Source organism: Oxyura jamaicensis, chromosome 21 (genome assembly GCF_011077185.1).
Source record: "Oxyura jamaicensis isolate SHBP4307 breed ruddy duck chromosome 21, BPBGC_Ojam_1.0, whole genome shotgun sequence".
NCBI lineage: Eukaryota > Metazoa > Chordata > Aves > Anseriformes > Anatidae > Oxyura > Oxyura jamaicensis.
In genome coordinates, this window is record NC_048913.1 from 781,995 (window position 1) to 796,918 (window position 14,924).

General features: G+C 51.0%; 1 protein-coding gene across 1 annotated transcript in view; it reads left to right on the forward strand.

Annotated features, from left to right (window-relative positions):
* The first annotated feature begins 5 nt into the window (after positions 1-5).
* The window catches only part of NPHP4 (nephrocystin 4), a 32,713-nt gene continuing 17,794 nt past the window's right edge, over positions 6-14,924 (forward strand). The window contains exons 1-11 of the mRNA XM_035344812.1: positions 6-114; positions 1,237-1,427; positions 2,542-2,694; positions 4,528-4,700; positions 5,011-5,075; positions 6,422-6,577; positions 8,323-8,459; positions 9,092-9,249; positions 9,337-9,463; positions 12,978-13,160; positions 14,073-14,202. Of these exons, the coding sequence (XP_035200703.1) occupies positions 1,257-1,427; positions 2,542-2,694; positions 4,528-4,700; positions 5,011-5,075; positions 6,422-6,577; positions 8,323-8,459; positions 9,092-9,249; positions 9,337-9,463; positions 12,978-13,160; positions 14,073-14,202 (1,453 nt within the window). The 5' untranslated portion in view covers positions 6-114; positions 1,237-1,256. The remainder of the gene's footprint in view (positions 115-1,236; positions 1,428-2,541; positions 2,695-4,527; positions 4,701-5,010; positions 5,076-6,421; positions 6,578-8,322; positions 8,460-9,091; positions 9,250-9,336; positions 9,464-12,977; positions 13,161-14,072; positions 14,203-14,924) is intronic.

Below are 14,924 nucleotides of genomic sequence, written 5' to 3' on the forward strand. Positions count from 1 at the left end.
GCACGGGGGGCTGTGGGCGGTGAGCGGCGGCGGGGCGGCGGGCGGGGGCACCGGTACCCCCTGGTCCCGCGGTGGTGGCGCCCGGGAAGATGGCGGCGGGACGCGGCGGGGCCGGTGAGTGCCCGGCGGGGCCGGGGCCGGGCGGCTCGGCACGGCCGGGATGGGCGCTCCCGTGCGGGGCCGCAGCCCCGTGTGGGTGCTCGTGGGGGCCTCCAGCCCGGGCTCGCGGCGCGCCCCTGGGGGTGGCGGTGTGCGGGCACGGCCGGGGACGTGCGTGGGGCACGGGCAGCACCCGGCTCCGTTAGGGCACTGCGTGGCACGGGTGTGCGGGGTGCGTGGTGTGTGCGGGAGTACACGGCATAGGTGTGCGTGGGGTATGCGATGTGTGTGTGCGGTACATGGCACAGGTGTGTAAGTGCACGGCATAGGTGTGGGGGGGTACACGGTGGGTCTGTGACACGCGGCATAGGTGTGTGGGGGGTACACGGTGTGCTGTGCGTGATAGATGGCACGGGTGGGTAAGTGCACGCCGTGTTGTGTGTGATGGGTGGCGTAGGTACGTGAGTAAGCACACGGTGTGGTGTGTGGGTACGCAGCACGGTGTGTGATACATGGCATAGGTGTGTGTGATATGCAGCGTGGTGTTTAAGTACATGGCATGCGTGTGTGACGCACGTGTGGTAAGTACACAGCGTGGTGTGTAAGCACACAACATACATGTGTGTAAGCACATGGAGCTCTGTGGTCCAAGCTCTGTGCTTCCAGCACTGTGCATGAGTGTGCTGCGTGCACACCTGGGCTCTGTGTGCTGGGGCATCCAGCCCTGGTGTTTTCCTCTGCTCCTGCTCTGGTCCAGCCCCTCTTTGCCATCCCCTGCTGTGGGGAAGAGCCCCCAGGGAGCCCCTGGCCTGGGTGCACAGCAGCGTGGGGCAGGGGGAGCCCCAGGGGGGCTGCAGGGCTTCCAGCAGCAGCAGCTCTCCGTACCCTTGGGTGACCTTCGGTGTCTCCTCGCAGCCGTGCTTTTGGCTCTGTAGGACTCCTGCTCGGCTCTTCTGAAGGGAGGGCCAGTATGTCAGCGATCTGGGGGTGGCAGAGAGCCCAGGAATTCTATAAAACATGCAGGATTGGGAACATACATCTGTTCTGCTCTGCCACTTACAAGTGTTTTTCCTTATGCCAGCTTTCATGTGCCATCTTCTGCGCATGCACTTCCCTGAAACAGGCTTTCTTTTCCAGATGAACGTTCTCTGTAGCAGATGCCTAGAGGAAGAGGTGACCTTCTGAGCATCAAGATGAGCGAGTGGGAAAGGATTTTTCTGCAAAACCTCACTGTTCCTCCCCACTCCCAGCGGAGGCGGAATATCCCGAAGGAGTCAACGGCTTTTCAGTGTGTCCTGAAGTATGTCGAGGGGACTGTCGTTACACAGGTAAAGGAGTGCTCTGCTGGTGCCCTTGGGCTGGCTGGAAGAAAAGAAGAAGAAGAAGAAAAAAAAAAATAAAAAAAAAATATAGCACACATGCCCCAAAGCTTTTGCAGAAAAATGCCACGTTTGTTCAAAATCCTCCCATGTACCCATTAGAAAAATGGGATGCTGCTTGGTCTGCTCCGTCGACCCAGTGCTGTTGCAGGCTTGTGAGGGTGGAAATTCTCTGTGTGAGGTTTGTAGTAGTGGGGCTTGGGCAGGAGGTGCTGCTGTGCCCCTGGACAGGCAGAGGCAGCCCGGTCTTGCCTGGTTCATTCTCAATGGCCTGATCCTGTGCTTGCTGAAAATACAAAGCCATGTGCAAATTCAGGTTCTGCGGCTGTTTTTTAATAAAGATTTTAAAGGTAGGAACCGAGCTCAAAACTTCAACATTCTCATTTTCTGTACCGCTGCTCACAGTATTGAGAATCAGAAGTGACAAGCGCAAAATGTGTCACTTCAACTTGGCCACGAAAGTCACTTAGTGCTTTACCATCAGTGTTTGCCTGCTAAGCCTTTGGTTTCTGCTCATTGTGGTGCCAACAGGAGGATTGCACTTGCTGTGTTTTCAGGCCAGAGCTCAAAGAGATTGAGATTACAACAAAATTACTCTTTTTGGCAGGGGAACTAACTGTGAATCTCCCAGTAGCATGAACTGGGGCTGTATCTGAATTCTGTGCATTTTTATCCGTGTGTCTGAGTTACAATTTTACATGTTGGCTTCTAATGCAGGTAAATATTTTTGAATTAAAATCTCTGGGTCACATTTTAGAAATATTTTACCACTTTATGAGATGTTTAACACTTAGTGTCCATCTTTTGCTTGGCCTTGTTTAATCTCTAGTTTTTTTAAAAAAAAATGTCCAGCTGGCTGTAGAACAGCGGTTTCTGCATGCAAGCAGAACGAAGGCAGTTTGTGAAGGCACACTTGGCCACACGTGCTTTTTCAGCATCAGTTAGGAAACAGGAGTTAGCTGTGCTTCTGTACAGGGTGTTTTGCCTGTGTCTAGGGGCAGGGAGGGTACCGTGCCTGCAGAGACCCACAGCCCACGCGCCTGTTCTCCTCTGTGTGTTGCAGCAAGCGGCGGGCGGCTCGGTGGCCGTGGAGTTCCAGCTGCGCCTGTCCCTGTTCGATGCCGCCTATCACCACTTCTTCGGCCGGACGTGGCGGAGCAGTGCCAGGACCCCCCGCAGCGCCCCGCAGCAGCGCCCAAGGGTGGTGTTCAATGAGGTACGGGGTGAGCACCCGTTCCTGGGCGGGCTGGGCTGCAGCATGCGGCCAGGAGAGGTGTTCAGCAGGGATTTAACCTGAGCAGTTTCTTTATGCTGGGGTGGAGCAGGAGAGTGTGCAGTTTTAAAATAGCACAAACATTTTAAAATAGCAATTCCCAAGCATTTGTGGGCTCTGGTTCATTGTCTTATGCCGTGCCTATTTTCCCCGCTGAGCTTTCTCTGCAGCAGTTTATTTTACCATTGTTGTTCTCTACATATGCCTTTACTATAGGAAACCGCAGCAACAACCCCTTTTTCCTTCTGGTGCTTCATAATCTTTTGGCTAGGTACATCTCAGATGTTGTCCATTAAGGCGCAGTTATTAATCTTTTATGTACAATTTGCTCTTTTGGGAGAGTTCAGGCCTCCTGTGAGCTCAGGCTGGGCAATACCGTGGTAGCAGCCGGTGGTTCGTGCTGCTGCCTGCTGTGCTGCCGTGCCAGCAGCAGAGTGCAGTGTTTCTTCAGACATGGAAAGGGACTGAGCAACCGTGCCAGCAGCAGCTCTTTCATTACCTGGTGTTAAACCCGTGCAAAGCCATGTTTTTATCTGTCAGGATTATCAGCAAAACACGGTGTTCCCTGTCCTGCCCGCAACCCTGAGACAAAACCTTGCACGGGTCCTTGGGTGAGCAGCCCGTGGCACTGCTCCTGTTGCTGCTCCGCACAGCCGGGGGGAGGCTGCAGATCCCCGCGGCGTGGACATCGATTGCAGCTGAGACTTCATCTCCTTGGTCAGGACGCTGTCTAATTATAACCTTTATTTCCACTTCAATCAATGCATTGCGCCAAGGATGAAGTTTAGCATAGATTAGAGCTGTGCTCCTCGATTTACTTAAATCGGTAATGGCATCTAAAGGACACTGGCATATGCATTTCTTCCTGGGGTGTTTTAATCATCACTCAACCCGTGCTTTTTGAATAGAGATGGAGGAAGCTATGGCACGGAGTGCTGCAAGGAGAGAGAACCGCTGCACTGTTCCACGTGCTGCCAGTGCTGCACAGCCCGCACTTTGAGCACCATCCCTGTGACCGCGGCGTCACCAGAGGAGCGAGCTCAGCAGCGGGTCTCTGGGCAGGGCAAGTGTGTCCCCACGAGGGTGGCAAACGCGAGGTTACCTCTGCTGGGAGGAGGATTCCTGCTGCCTTGGTGTAGGGCTCAGCAGAGAAGAAAGCGTTATTGAACCTGTTAGCTTCTAAGGAGACAACTGTAAACTTATTTTAACAATGGATTCACTTTAACGGCTTTTTCCTTTGCAAGTCATGGCATCAGTCTCTTGCGGCCTGGCCACTTGTCAGCAGCTGGTGGTCATTATTTCAGCATTTTGCAATAAAAGATAATAGAATAACGATTTATTTCTCTGGGATGATGTGATAATGTCTCTCTCTGTTATCCCTTCCTGACAGTCTGTGATTACAGGAAATGTTTTCTCTGGGACACTGTGATAATGAGTTTTTAATAGAAAGATTAACCCCGCTGTAAATCCTATCCCTGGGAGGTGAACTGTGTGCAGTCCCCTTCACCCCTGCCCTGTGCTGTGCTGCTGGGGCTCAGGGACCCCTGCCAGCTGGTGACCCCCAGGGACCTGCTGCTCCTGCAGCCCACAGCACACCCAGCCTGATGCCTTAGCTGGACCTGGCACTGCGCACATCCTGTGAAACAGGCATCGTCGTCTCCTCCCTGTTTTTTTTTTTTTTTTTTTCAGTGTTTGCTATGTGACATGTCCGTGGCAGCAGCTGCTGCCACCAGCTCTGAAACGCCTTATTTCTCTTCCTTCCTGTCTCTCCTCCAGGCCGTTTACTTCCACACCTCACTGAACCACCCCAGCATCACGGCTGTGGTAGAGGTGGTGGTGACAGCCCAGACGCTGGAGGGGCTCTCCCAGGATCTGTCGTGTGGCTTTGGGCTCATCCCCCTGTTCGACAGCAGGTGGGATCCCACGGACCTGGCTGCCAAGGACAGAGTGTAGGTACTGCCAGCCCCAGGGCTTGCCTGCACTGGGGCCTCTCTGAGAGTGGGGTGGCCACAGGCACAATTGCTTCTGGGGGAAGAAAAGGTGGTCCTGGGGCTGCAGAGACAAACCTAGCTTTTAGAAAACATATTTTTGTTATTAGAAAAGCAATGGTGAGATTAAATGATTCATATCTTTCCCCTATGGTTTTTTATCATGTTAGAGAGTAGGAACTTCTTTTTTTTGAGCAGAAAAGTTGCAGGAAATGTGCTTCAGGATGAGTTTACTGAATGCTTTACATTGGTTCATGCTCTTTGGTTTCAGACTCAAGCTGTACCATGGGACACCACGTGCCTTACTGCATCCACTTTTCCAGGACCCTGTAGAAAGTAAGCAGCAGCAAGATATCACTCCTTTCTTTGCAGTTTTTGTTATCCAAATAGGTATCGTGTTTGTTTGCTGGAGGCAAAAGGTGCATGGTCTGTGCCCTTGCAGTGCTAAGCAGCAGCATGCCTTCTCCTTTCAAGCACTGGAGTTGCACGGTGGGTTTCAGTACCACGATAAATTGAGAACACGAGTCTGGAGTCTGAGATCTGATGCAAAAGATAACTGCTTGCTTGAATATATGGTCATTACTTTTGCTCATTTTGAGAAGTGATATCCCCATTGCACAGTGAAAGTAAAGGAAATTTTGTACTGTTTTGGCACACTTCAGGGGAAACAGGTATAGAGCAAGCAAAGCAGTAGAAAGAAAATGTAAGGGTTAGGGGTTTCTGTTCCAAAAAGACGTGTTGGATTTGAAAGCTGATAGCTGCATTGTCCCAGGTGAGGCTCCTCAATGAAAGTCACCTTGTGTGAGATGCCTCTCTCTGTCTAGCAAAGTGGGGAAGTGTCCTTGCGCTGGAGATACACACGTGCCTGCTGTTGCTGAGGCTGAGATGCACTGACAAGTGATGGGGACAAATTCTGTGCTTACCCTGTACTGATGGTTATTAAAGATGTTTGAAAAATGGTGGATGTTATGCCTGCCCCTGACAGCCCATTGGAAAGCTTTCTGCTGTCGATACATTGCTTTTGTCTGGAGAAGGCGTCTTGGGTCTGGTGCTGTTGGAGAGAATAATCTGCTTCTGAGTAATGTTCCTTCCCAAGCACTCAGGGTGTCAGCACAGTTGCTAGAAACAGTGTATGTTCCTTGTAGCCAGAAAGGAAGAGTACTTCTGTTTTTCCATTTGATATGAAAACGGTTTAAATTCTTCAGTCTGAGAAAATATTCAGGTTTCTTAGCTGGAAAGCAGAGGTGTGTCTTAAGACTCTTCTGAAAACCCTGGGGCTGTGCCATGTCGATGCACGGTGCGGTGCCTTCTCACTGCGGTGCTGGTGGGCAGCATGTGCTTCCCAGCGACTCGGGAGTGAGTCGGTTGTGGCCAGAGGATGTGCTGTGCTGCCTGGGAACATGTACTGCCCATCAGAGCTCATATTGGTTTTCCCCATCTTGTGCTTTTGCTGCCACAGACTCCCATAAATTTCCTGGCACGGGAAGAATTTAGGGGAATAGGGAATCTGTGTTCAGGAATGTGGTGTATTGTCAGCAGGGAAAAAGTTGGCTTGTCAAATTCAGGTTTTTCTTTGCTCATGAAACGTGCCTTTATTGATGATAATTTCTTCAACTGACAGCAGCAATGTAAAGTTCTCTTCCAATTGCTTTTGTCACTTCATAATGTTTTCTCTTATTTAGAGAACAAATACATGACGATAATGGAGAACAGCCACCTGCAGTACACCCTGAAGCCCCACCCACCCCTGGAGACGATATTTCACCTCCTGCCTGAAAATCTTCTGGTGTCTGGGCTGCAGAAAATCCCTGGCTTGCTCCCTGCGCACGGAGACACCAGTAAGGGCCCCTCGAGTCCCACCGCTGCGGGTATCAAACTGCAGGGTGTCACTGCTACCTGGGGCTGCTCCTGCAGTCCTGCTCGTGCATCTCTGCATCCCCAGCTGTAAGAGTGAGCCCCTGTGAACGGCTCCAGTGTGTGCCTGTTGGAGCCAGGCTCCTGCTGCCTGTTGGCCTTCTCCTCTCACCCTGCTCTACTTGCAGACAACACTGATTCATTTTTATTGTACTAACAAAACCCACTGGCAGCCGGAGCAGGCAGGCATCCGTACCTTGCTGCTGCAGCATCCTGAGTCGTGCATCCGTGATGTGGAAAAAAGTTACAAAAAGGTTTGCAGTGAGCTTGGTTTGTGACTTCTCCATGACTTCAAAGCCACGTTGAATATTTTCTCCTTGAGCTCCAGTAGTAGTGCCTGCTGCCTTGATATGATATCCCTTCAGTGTAGTGCTGTGCGCATGCTGGCAGCGCAGGCTGCCCGCTGAGGGTGCCCAGCCTGGGGCTGGTTGTGCTCAGAGTCCCCAGGGTTACCAACCAAGCTGGGTGGGCTGCAGGTGCCTCTGAGAGGCTTTCCCCCTGCTGCAGGTTCAGTCTGTGTGTTGGTGGAGGGTGGACTGCAGGTCCTACTGCTCTTCTTTGGCTTTACAATCTCTCTTCTGTGCTCAAGGTGTTAAAAACAGCCTGCAGAACACCAACGTGTGGGTGAGGGGCTCATTCTCTCTGCTTTCCACTTGGACAGAAATGTCATGGACTTCTCTGGAACTCCCCTGTGGTGGAGAAGCAATCGTGGCATTTGTATCCCGTCCTGAAATATGTCTGCGTGGCTTCATTCTGCTCTCTTCTCTGTTAATTGCTTTGCTCCTGGGAAAATGCAAGGGATAAATAATGGTTGGTTTAATTAGAGTCATTCAGAGGAGTCTTAGGAGAAGCCCGTGCAGCTTGTTTAAGATTGTCCTTGTTCATGGTGGTGCTCTGGGTAGTTAGAGAGCTGGCAGGTCCAGAGGGATGAGCTTCTCCCACACGTAGCCCTCATAAATCTCGCCTTATGGATGCCAGCCTTGCAGTTCGAGTTGATTTGACTGAAATGACGTGATCTGGAAACTCAAAGAACAGAAAGACAGTGCCATCAGTTTGGCAGAGGAATTATTCTTCAATTTACTGCATGGAAAACCCTGCTGTGTTAACCAGTTCTTGGCTCGTATCAGATAACGTTAAAGCTGCACATAGTACAGCGAGGTCTCTGAAGCAGGTGCGTCCCTGGTGCTGCTGAGGGCCTTGCACGAGAGCGGAGCAGGCAGAGGCTGCAGCTGGGGATGGCTGGAGGAGCCCTTGACCTCAGGCAGAAAACTGGCAACAGGATGAAACCCAGCAGCACTGGCACCTGTTACACATCCCTGTGTCCCGAGGCAGGGTTTGTGTGTACGGAGCCGTGTGTAGGCGCAGTGCAGCGGTCCCACCTTGTGGCTGACAGAAGAAAACCTCTGACGCTGAAATCACACCCAGCTTTCCTGGCTTCTGCTTGCACATCAAATGGGGCTTCACTGGCTAGGGATGCTCCCTGTTCTGTTCACTTTCCTGTTGTTGCTGAAAAGCCAGGGCTGTGCGGGTTCCTGGTGTGGCGTGCTGGGGGCACACTGCTGCCCTGCGCCCATCCTGGTGCTGTTTGCTCAGGTTTGGTCTGACGGCTCTGAGCCAGCACTGCCCCTGGCCCTGCAGCGTTACCTGTGGCCGGCCTCTCGTCTTGCAGGTGACTGCTTTCTGAAACCACGGCTCATGAAGTCGGTCACCTGCTACCTGGACAAGCTCTCCATCAGGCTGTACCCTTCTCTGGAGAAATTCGAGGAGGAGCTGCTGGAGTTACTGAACAGTGACCGCTTGCTTAAGGTAGTGCCAATATAATTACCCTGGGAGAAAGTACAGCAAATGAGCAATATGCCACTGCTGTGTTTTCAGGTGGTGAGGAGGCATTCAGATAAATTGCACTGGAGTGTTTGTTTTGCTAAGAATGTCCATTTTTTTTCTGCTGTGAAAGCCTTTTTCTTGTTTTATCTTGTAGATTCTTTTGGATTAGTAGTGTACAGGTGCTTTATGTTGAATATCCAGACACTAATCAGCAGAATTTTGGTCAGCTCTGCTATGAAGAAGGCAAAGAAAAGTTTTAATGTTCATTCTAGTGAGCTTCCTTCTGCATCACAGTGCCGTGAGCAGGCCCCCTGCCAAGGCCTGCTTACTTGTAGGCCTGCACTGGCTGCTGTAAAGATGGAACACGTTAATATCTAATGCTCACTCTGGGGCAGGGGGCATTTCTGTCTGACTGACCATACTTGTTGCCCTGGTTTTGGGTGCTGAGTGTCCCTGTGTCATTGTGCACCTGGCCCCAGGCTGTGTCCCAAGAGGAGTCCCTCTTGGGGCTGGTTTTCTGTTGCAATATGGGAGGTCTCTGCTCTGGGACCTGGTGTGGGCGCAGGGCCGCTGTCAGTGTGTCCCTCACTCCTCCCGTCCCCCTGGTGTGGCAGGTGAGCGCCCGGCCCGCTGGCAGCGCGCTGTCGGTGCAGGAGCGGCGGCTGCGTGTCGGCGTCCACAACGGCCTGCGCTTCGTCCAGGCGCCGCAGGTGGCCGTGCTGCTGCCAGCAGCAGAGGTGGCCCGTGGACGGCCTGACGGCCCCCCAGCCAGGTAAGGGTGCCCGCGGCTCCCTCCCAGTGCTGCCCATGGGGCTGCAGCCTGAGCCTTCCTCCTCCTCCTCCTCCTCCTCCTCTGCAGTGCAGCGGGCCAGGCCCTGCTTCTGAGGAGCCGCCTGCAGCTGAGCGAGATGGTTCCTCACCCCGCCTTTGGGGTCTGCTTCCAGCTGGAGTATGTCGTCTGCGCCACGGCCGGAGCCAGCAGCAAGGTAGGGCAGGGGTGTGATGGGGAGGGCCCTGGGGGCAGACGGCTGTGCTGTGGATTCCATGTTGTTTATGAACAGATAAAGTCTGCCCCGGCTGATGGGAGCCTGCCTGGGCTCCCTCAGGTGCCATGGGGGCCATGGCGGGGGCAGCCTCAGCACCACACTGGGCTCCATGTGGTCAGTGCAGGCACTGGGGGCTCCTCCACCACGTGGCCCTGTCCTGCCAGCTGGGATGTGGGGTGGTGAAAGGGATCATCAGGGCAGCCTGAGCATGGGGCAACACATTCAGTGGGGGCTTGGGAAGGACAGGAAGGGTGTTGGAGGTCCCACCATTGGGTAGCGTGAAGAGAATGGTTCAGATAAACTGTATGCTGTGGCATCTGTGATAGAGATTTTTTTGAATTTCATAAAGAGACACCCTTATAAATGCCATGGACAATGTAATTTAGGTTGGGGGATAGATTTTTCTGAGCATATTAGAAAATTTTGTTGTCTTCAAAAGTGGTAGTTATGTTATTTTTCACCGTTTTCATCCCCTGTTGTAGCGATGTTATGCCTTATCTTTTAAAAAGAAAGCAGTGTTTTCCACAGAAATGGTTAACACTGCAGAACAGCATTATGTTGTGCCCTTGGGACTTGACTGACCTCAAAAATCAGAGAACCAAGGCTCAAAACACTTGTTATTTCTGTGAGCTATCTCTAGGACATGGGTTGTAGAGTTGCAGGATTTTCTGATTCAGAACTCCTGTTTCTGCAGGGTTTGAGGATTTTGTGCATTTTCTTTCCTTATTGTAACACTGCTGCCCTTTGATTCATTCTGAAAAATGAAGTGCTTTCTGTGAACCAGAACCATCGCAGGATCTTAGTGCTGGGTGAATTGCTTCTTTGCTTCCCCTTGCTTTTCCCCACCGTCCCTCTTTGCTGTGGCCCACTCTGCTCACCCAATAAATGCTCTACGGGGAAACCCAGTCACTTGGCTTTTACCAGTTCTGGTTGGCTAGTATCACAGATCTGCAGGTGAGGAACATCGAGGAAAAGAGAGAGCACTCACAGTAAAGGAATATTTCCAAAAGCAGACTTATCTTGGTAAAAACTACTGAAAAAACGTGAGTGCTAGCTAGGCACTACTTTTCTATGTGCAATTATTCAGTGCGTCCTTGGCCTTCTCAGTTGGAATTGTGAGTACCTGTGGTCTGTTGGTCTCTCAGCATCTTTTTAGGACGAGCCCAGTCCTGGCCAGCTGTACTGGGCTTGCTGAAGGACCAGGGCTCTGCCTTGGTGCGGCTCCTCCTGGCACCAAAACGCCTCCGGGCAGCCCTTCTGCTGGCCAGCAGCGTTTGAATCTCATCAGGCTTTCTCACAAGTGTGCCTCTTTCCATTAGTTCTAACGACTCCTAGGGATCTCTGCTGCTGTCAAACTTAAATATCTGCTTCTGCATTCGAACAGTGGAAAACTTTGAGGTGGGGGGGAAAATTGTTCCTGGTGGCACAGTGTCTTCCAGGATCAAACAATAGCTCCTTTAGTTGCTCGTGAAGGGTATCTAAAGAACTGCCTCGCTCTGTAGGAAGAGAGGCAAATATCTCCCATCAAAATGTCAGAGTGCTTTCTGCAGCACTATGTGTAATGTGTTGCAAATGGGCTTATTAAATCATTTTAATTATATGTTGTTAAATTTTTCCACTGTGTATATGTATATGGAGAAATTTAGCCTGCAGGAGTCCTGGAGTGTTCTGGCAAACCAATTTGGAAATTTTCAGCTTTTTTAATTTAAAAGACTTTTCTTTAGATTTTAGCATTTATGCTGAAAAGAGATTAACCCCTCATGTTCTTTTTCCTCTGAAGTGCTGAGGTTTTTCTGGAGCTGAAATGCGATGTATTCAGGATCTTAAAACCATGAGAAATCTCTGTACTGACTGCACTTGCAGAGATCATGGCTGCTAGTGTGAATTTACTGATGCTTTATAGGTTTTTTAGCAATATCATTCAGTGGAGGTGCTGACAGCCAGGCTGTGCCATGCAGCTCTGTACAGATGGATGCTGCCCTTCAGTGGCTTAGTGAGCAGCAGCTCAGATGGGATGGGGATGGCCTGGCTCTGGGGGACGGGAGGTTGCTGGGCCAGCAAGGAGCTGGCAGTGAGGCATGTCCCTGTCCCTTGGTGAGCGGGGGCTGCAGGTGCACCTCCCCAGCGCTCCTCCAGAGCGCTATTCCAGTCGCGTGGCTGAATCGATAGCAATTGATTTGTTATGAGTCCCTAATTGTCCCGCTAAGATGGCAGTGAGAGGGTTGTTGGTAATGCAGTAAATGTCTTCTCTCATTAGGGCTGTCCAGAACAAAACTGGAGAAAAAGGATTTTTCAAAAAGTGGCATGTGTGTGCCAGGCCAAAGGGATTTGTATTGACTGGGGGAGGAGAAGCAGAGAGGAGCTGTGCCATCGGAAATCAGGTGTTGAATTCACCTTGTTTAAAAAGCTGAAACCTGAGGACCTGTGGAGATGAGGGTCCAGGTGCTTGTCTGTGCTGGGACCGCTCCCCATGATGGGGCTGCTGGCCCCGGGCATATGTCCCCCCCTGCCATCACCCCTGCTCCCTTCTGCTCTTCCCGTGTGCGGAGCCCTTAATCCCAGAGCTGATTGTGGTGCCATAATTAGCAGCTGGCAGGGAGCTGTGGGAGTGATCTCAGGTGCTGGTGGAGAGCTGCAGGTTTGGTTTGGTGCCTGTCTGTCCACTTACCTCGGTTTAAGGGGAGGCTGCTGAGGCGTTGGGGTAAGTGGGAGCCTTTAGCCTCTGCCTAGCATAGGTTTCCTGTCTTTGAGGAGCAGATGGTCAAAAATCCATCATTTAGTGTAGCTATTTGGGGGAGAGGGCTACAGCGTAATGGGTGCTGTGTCCTTCTTGTGGAGACCTGATTACCTGCTGTACAGGGGAGAGTTCTCATCTTGTGGAGCATTGTCCTGGTTGTTATGGCAGTGGTGACGATAAATTCCTAGTCAAGTCTGCTAGCTCTTACGTTTATCTTGCTGGGCTGAAAATGTTCATCTGGAGGCAGACAGTGGCCAAGGAAAAGACTTGCTGCAGAAAAGGAGGGGCGGCGTTGTCTTTATTTATCTCAGCCTACATGGGCTAAATATATACAGAGGACGAAAAAACTCTAGTATTTTTGAAAAGCATTTTATTGTGTTTTGCTGATCCATGATGTAGAGGTATAGTCCTTTGTGTAATTTTGTAACGGGATAAGGTACAATTACCTTGAGTGTGATTGCCTAGCATTCTGCAAGCATAGCATGCAGGGAAGGGAATCATTTCAGTGATATGCTTGTTAAGCTGGGAAAGAGCAGACAAAAACAAAAGGTACTCAAGGAGGAAGAATGGTGCAATAATTACAGCAAGAAAGCAGGATTCAGACCTGCGTGCAGCTATGGCCAAAATTTTGTTTAACCTTGAACGGATGAAGCCATTCAGAAAGGTCCTGTTCCTGCCTGCCTTCCTGGTGCTGACTGTGTCCCGTGTACCCCACAGGCCGAGGCCGGCAGCGCCCTGGGCCCGGCAGCTGACATGCACGCAGTGCGGTGGGCGCTCTGGAGCCCCTTCCTGGGCACTGACTCCTCCCCAGTGGTGTTGCCCCTGCGCGGTGGTTCCTGCCGCAGCCCTGGCCAGGCCTTGGTCTTCAGGGCCCCTGCCGACAGCGAGAGCTCCGAGGAGGTAAGGGATGCTGCTCAGAGGAGGTGAGGGACACCACTACCTCTTTCTCTGCACTGCAAGTGCCCTTGAACACCCCGGTGGCTTTCCATTTGGAAAGCCTGGACAGGCTTTCCATTACCAGAACCTTTCCAAGTGCTTGTGTGCTGGGGAAGCTTTTTGCAAGTCTGAGTGAATAAAGAGTCATGCGAGAAGGAAGATAACAGCCTTCTACCCCTTGCCCGTGCACATGAATACTTGTATAGAATACTTGTATATACTGCGCTTAGTGTCAAGCACTGCTTTGCTCTAGAGGCTGTGAGCATGCAATGGAGCTGGTGCAGAGCTGGTCAGCACACTTATTTATTGTGATGCTTCTTGGAGGCCTCTGAGACTTGAACTGTTTTATTCTGAGTGATGTACACGCAAATGAAAAGAGGAAGGCCTTGCTCCAGCATGTTTATAGTTTATCAGTAAAAGCAAGTTACTGCTCAGGTTGAGACCTCGCACAGGAGAGTCACAGAGATGTATTCAGAACTCTGTTAGTGTTAAACTGCACTGATCGCTCTCTGCCACAGACAGATAGGTGCCTACAGAGCTTGCTCTATTGAAGAGAGGGTTATTCATGTGTGCTGTATGGGGGAAAGGAGGAACACCTGTGTCTATACTGCAGCATGCTTTTAAGTAGCTGGTGGCTCCGTGTGCATGCTCTTCACTCAGGAATCTGATACCTGGGGTGGCTGCAGGCAGAGTTTGCAGGTGTTGGTGTGCAAGGGCATGGGTGTCTGGGAGTTTACAAACTGTGCTGGCTGTGCCTGCGCCTTGCACCATGGCTTTTCTGGCAGCAGGGGGAGGGAATCAGGTCCACTTTCAGAGGTACGAGTGAGTATGTACATAACATGCCTTCTCTAAAAGTATTTAATTTCAAATTTTCAGGTGAAGCAAGTTGCATCTGGTACTGTCCAATTCCATGTTTCCACTGATTCAGAAGAAAATCTTGCAACTTCTACAGATACCTCAAGTAAAGCCAGGAAAGAGTCAGAGAAGCCTCCTACACCATCTCTGAGTGAGTGTTTTCCATGTTGGTGACATTTAAAATATAGAGTGTAGCACTGGTATCTGATCAAGAGAAAAAACAAACTTCACGTGACTCTCAGTGAACTAGTTTATGAATTACTGTAGTGAATGGAGTTTACATCGGTTTGGTTTCAGCTCTCACTTCTTTTTACCTTCTAAAAGTCACCTGTGACATTAGAACAGGGCCATGTGCAAGAATTGCACTAATTTGCAGTGTGCCAGCAGCCCGCCCCCATTTTGGTTCACTCTGACAACATTTGGGCTTCAGTGCTAAACCACCAAAAACTCCTGGAAGGGCCTCGCAGCCTCACCAGCAATGCGTTGCTCCCTGCCAACACTGTTGCTTTTCTCTTTGAAGTCATAATCCTTCCAGATGGTTGAGGACAGAAGAGGTGTCAATTATAGGCTGAGTAATAAATAATCTCGTTGAGCTGCAGTTCCTAGAGCGTGACAGCAACACACGTTTAATCAGCACACACCTCTAACGCAAGGGGTTCTGTGCCAGTGTTGAGCTGGGAAAAACCAGGCTGCGTGTGCATGTATGCATATATATAGTATGGGAGTGCCAGATGGTAGGGTTCTCAGCACTGATCTGTGTCTTTTGGAGATAAAAAAAGAAAATTTCCTTTGATTTGGGAATGGAGTTCGGTCAGTAGTGCTCTTGGAGACCCACTCCGGTTCATGCTGCTTTGTTTCTCTCAGCTCTCCCCT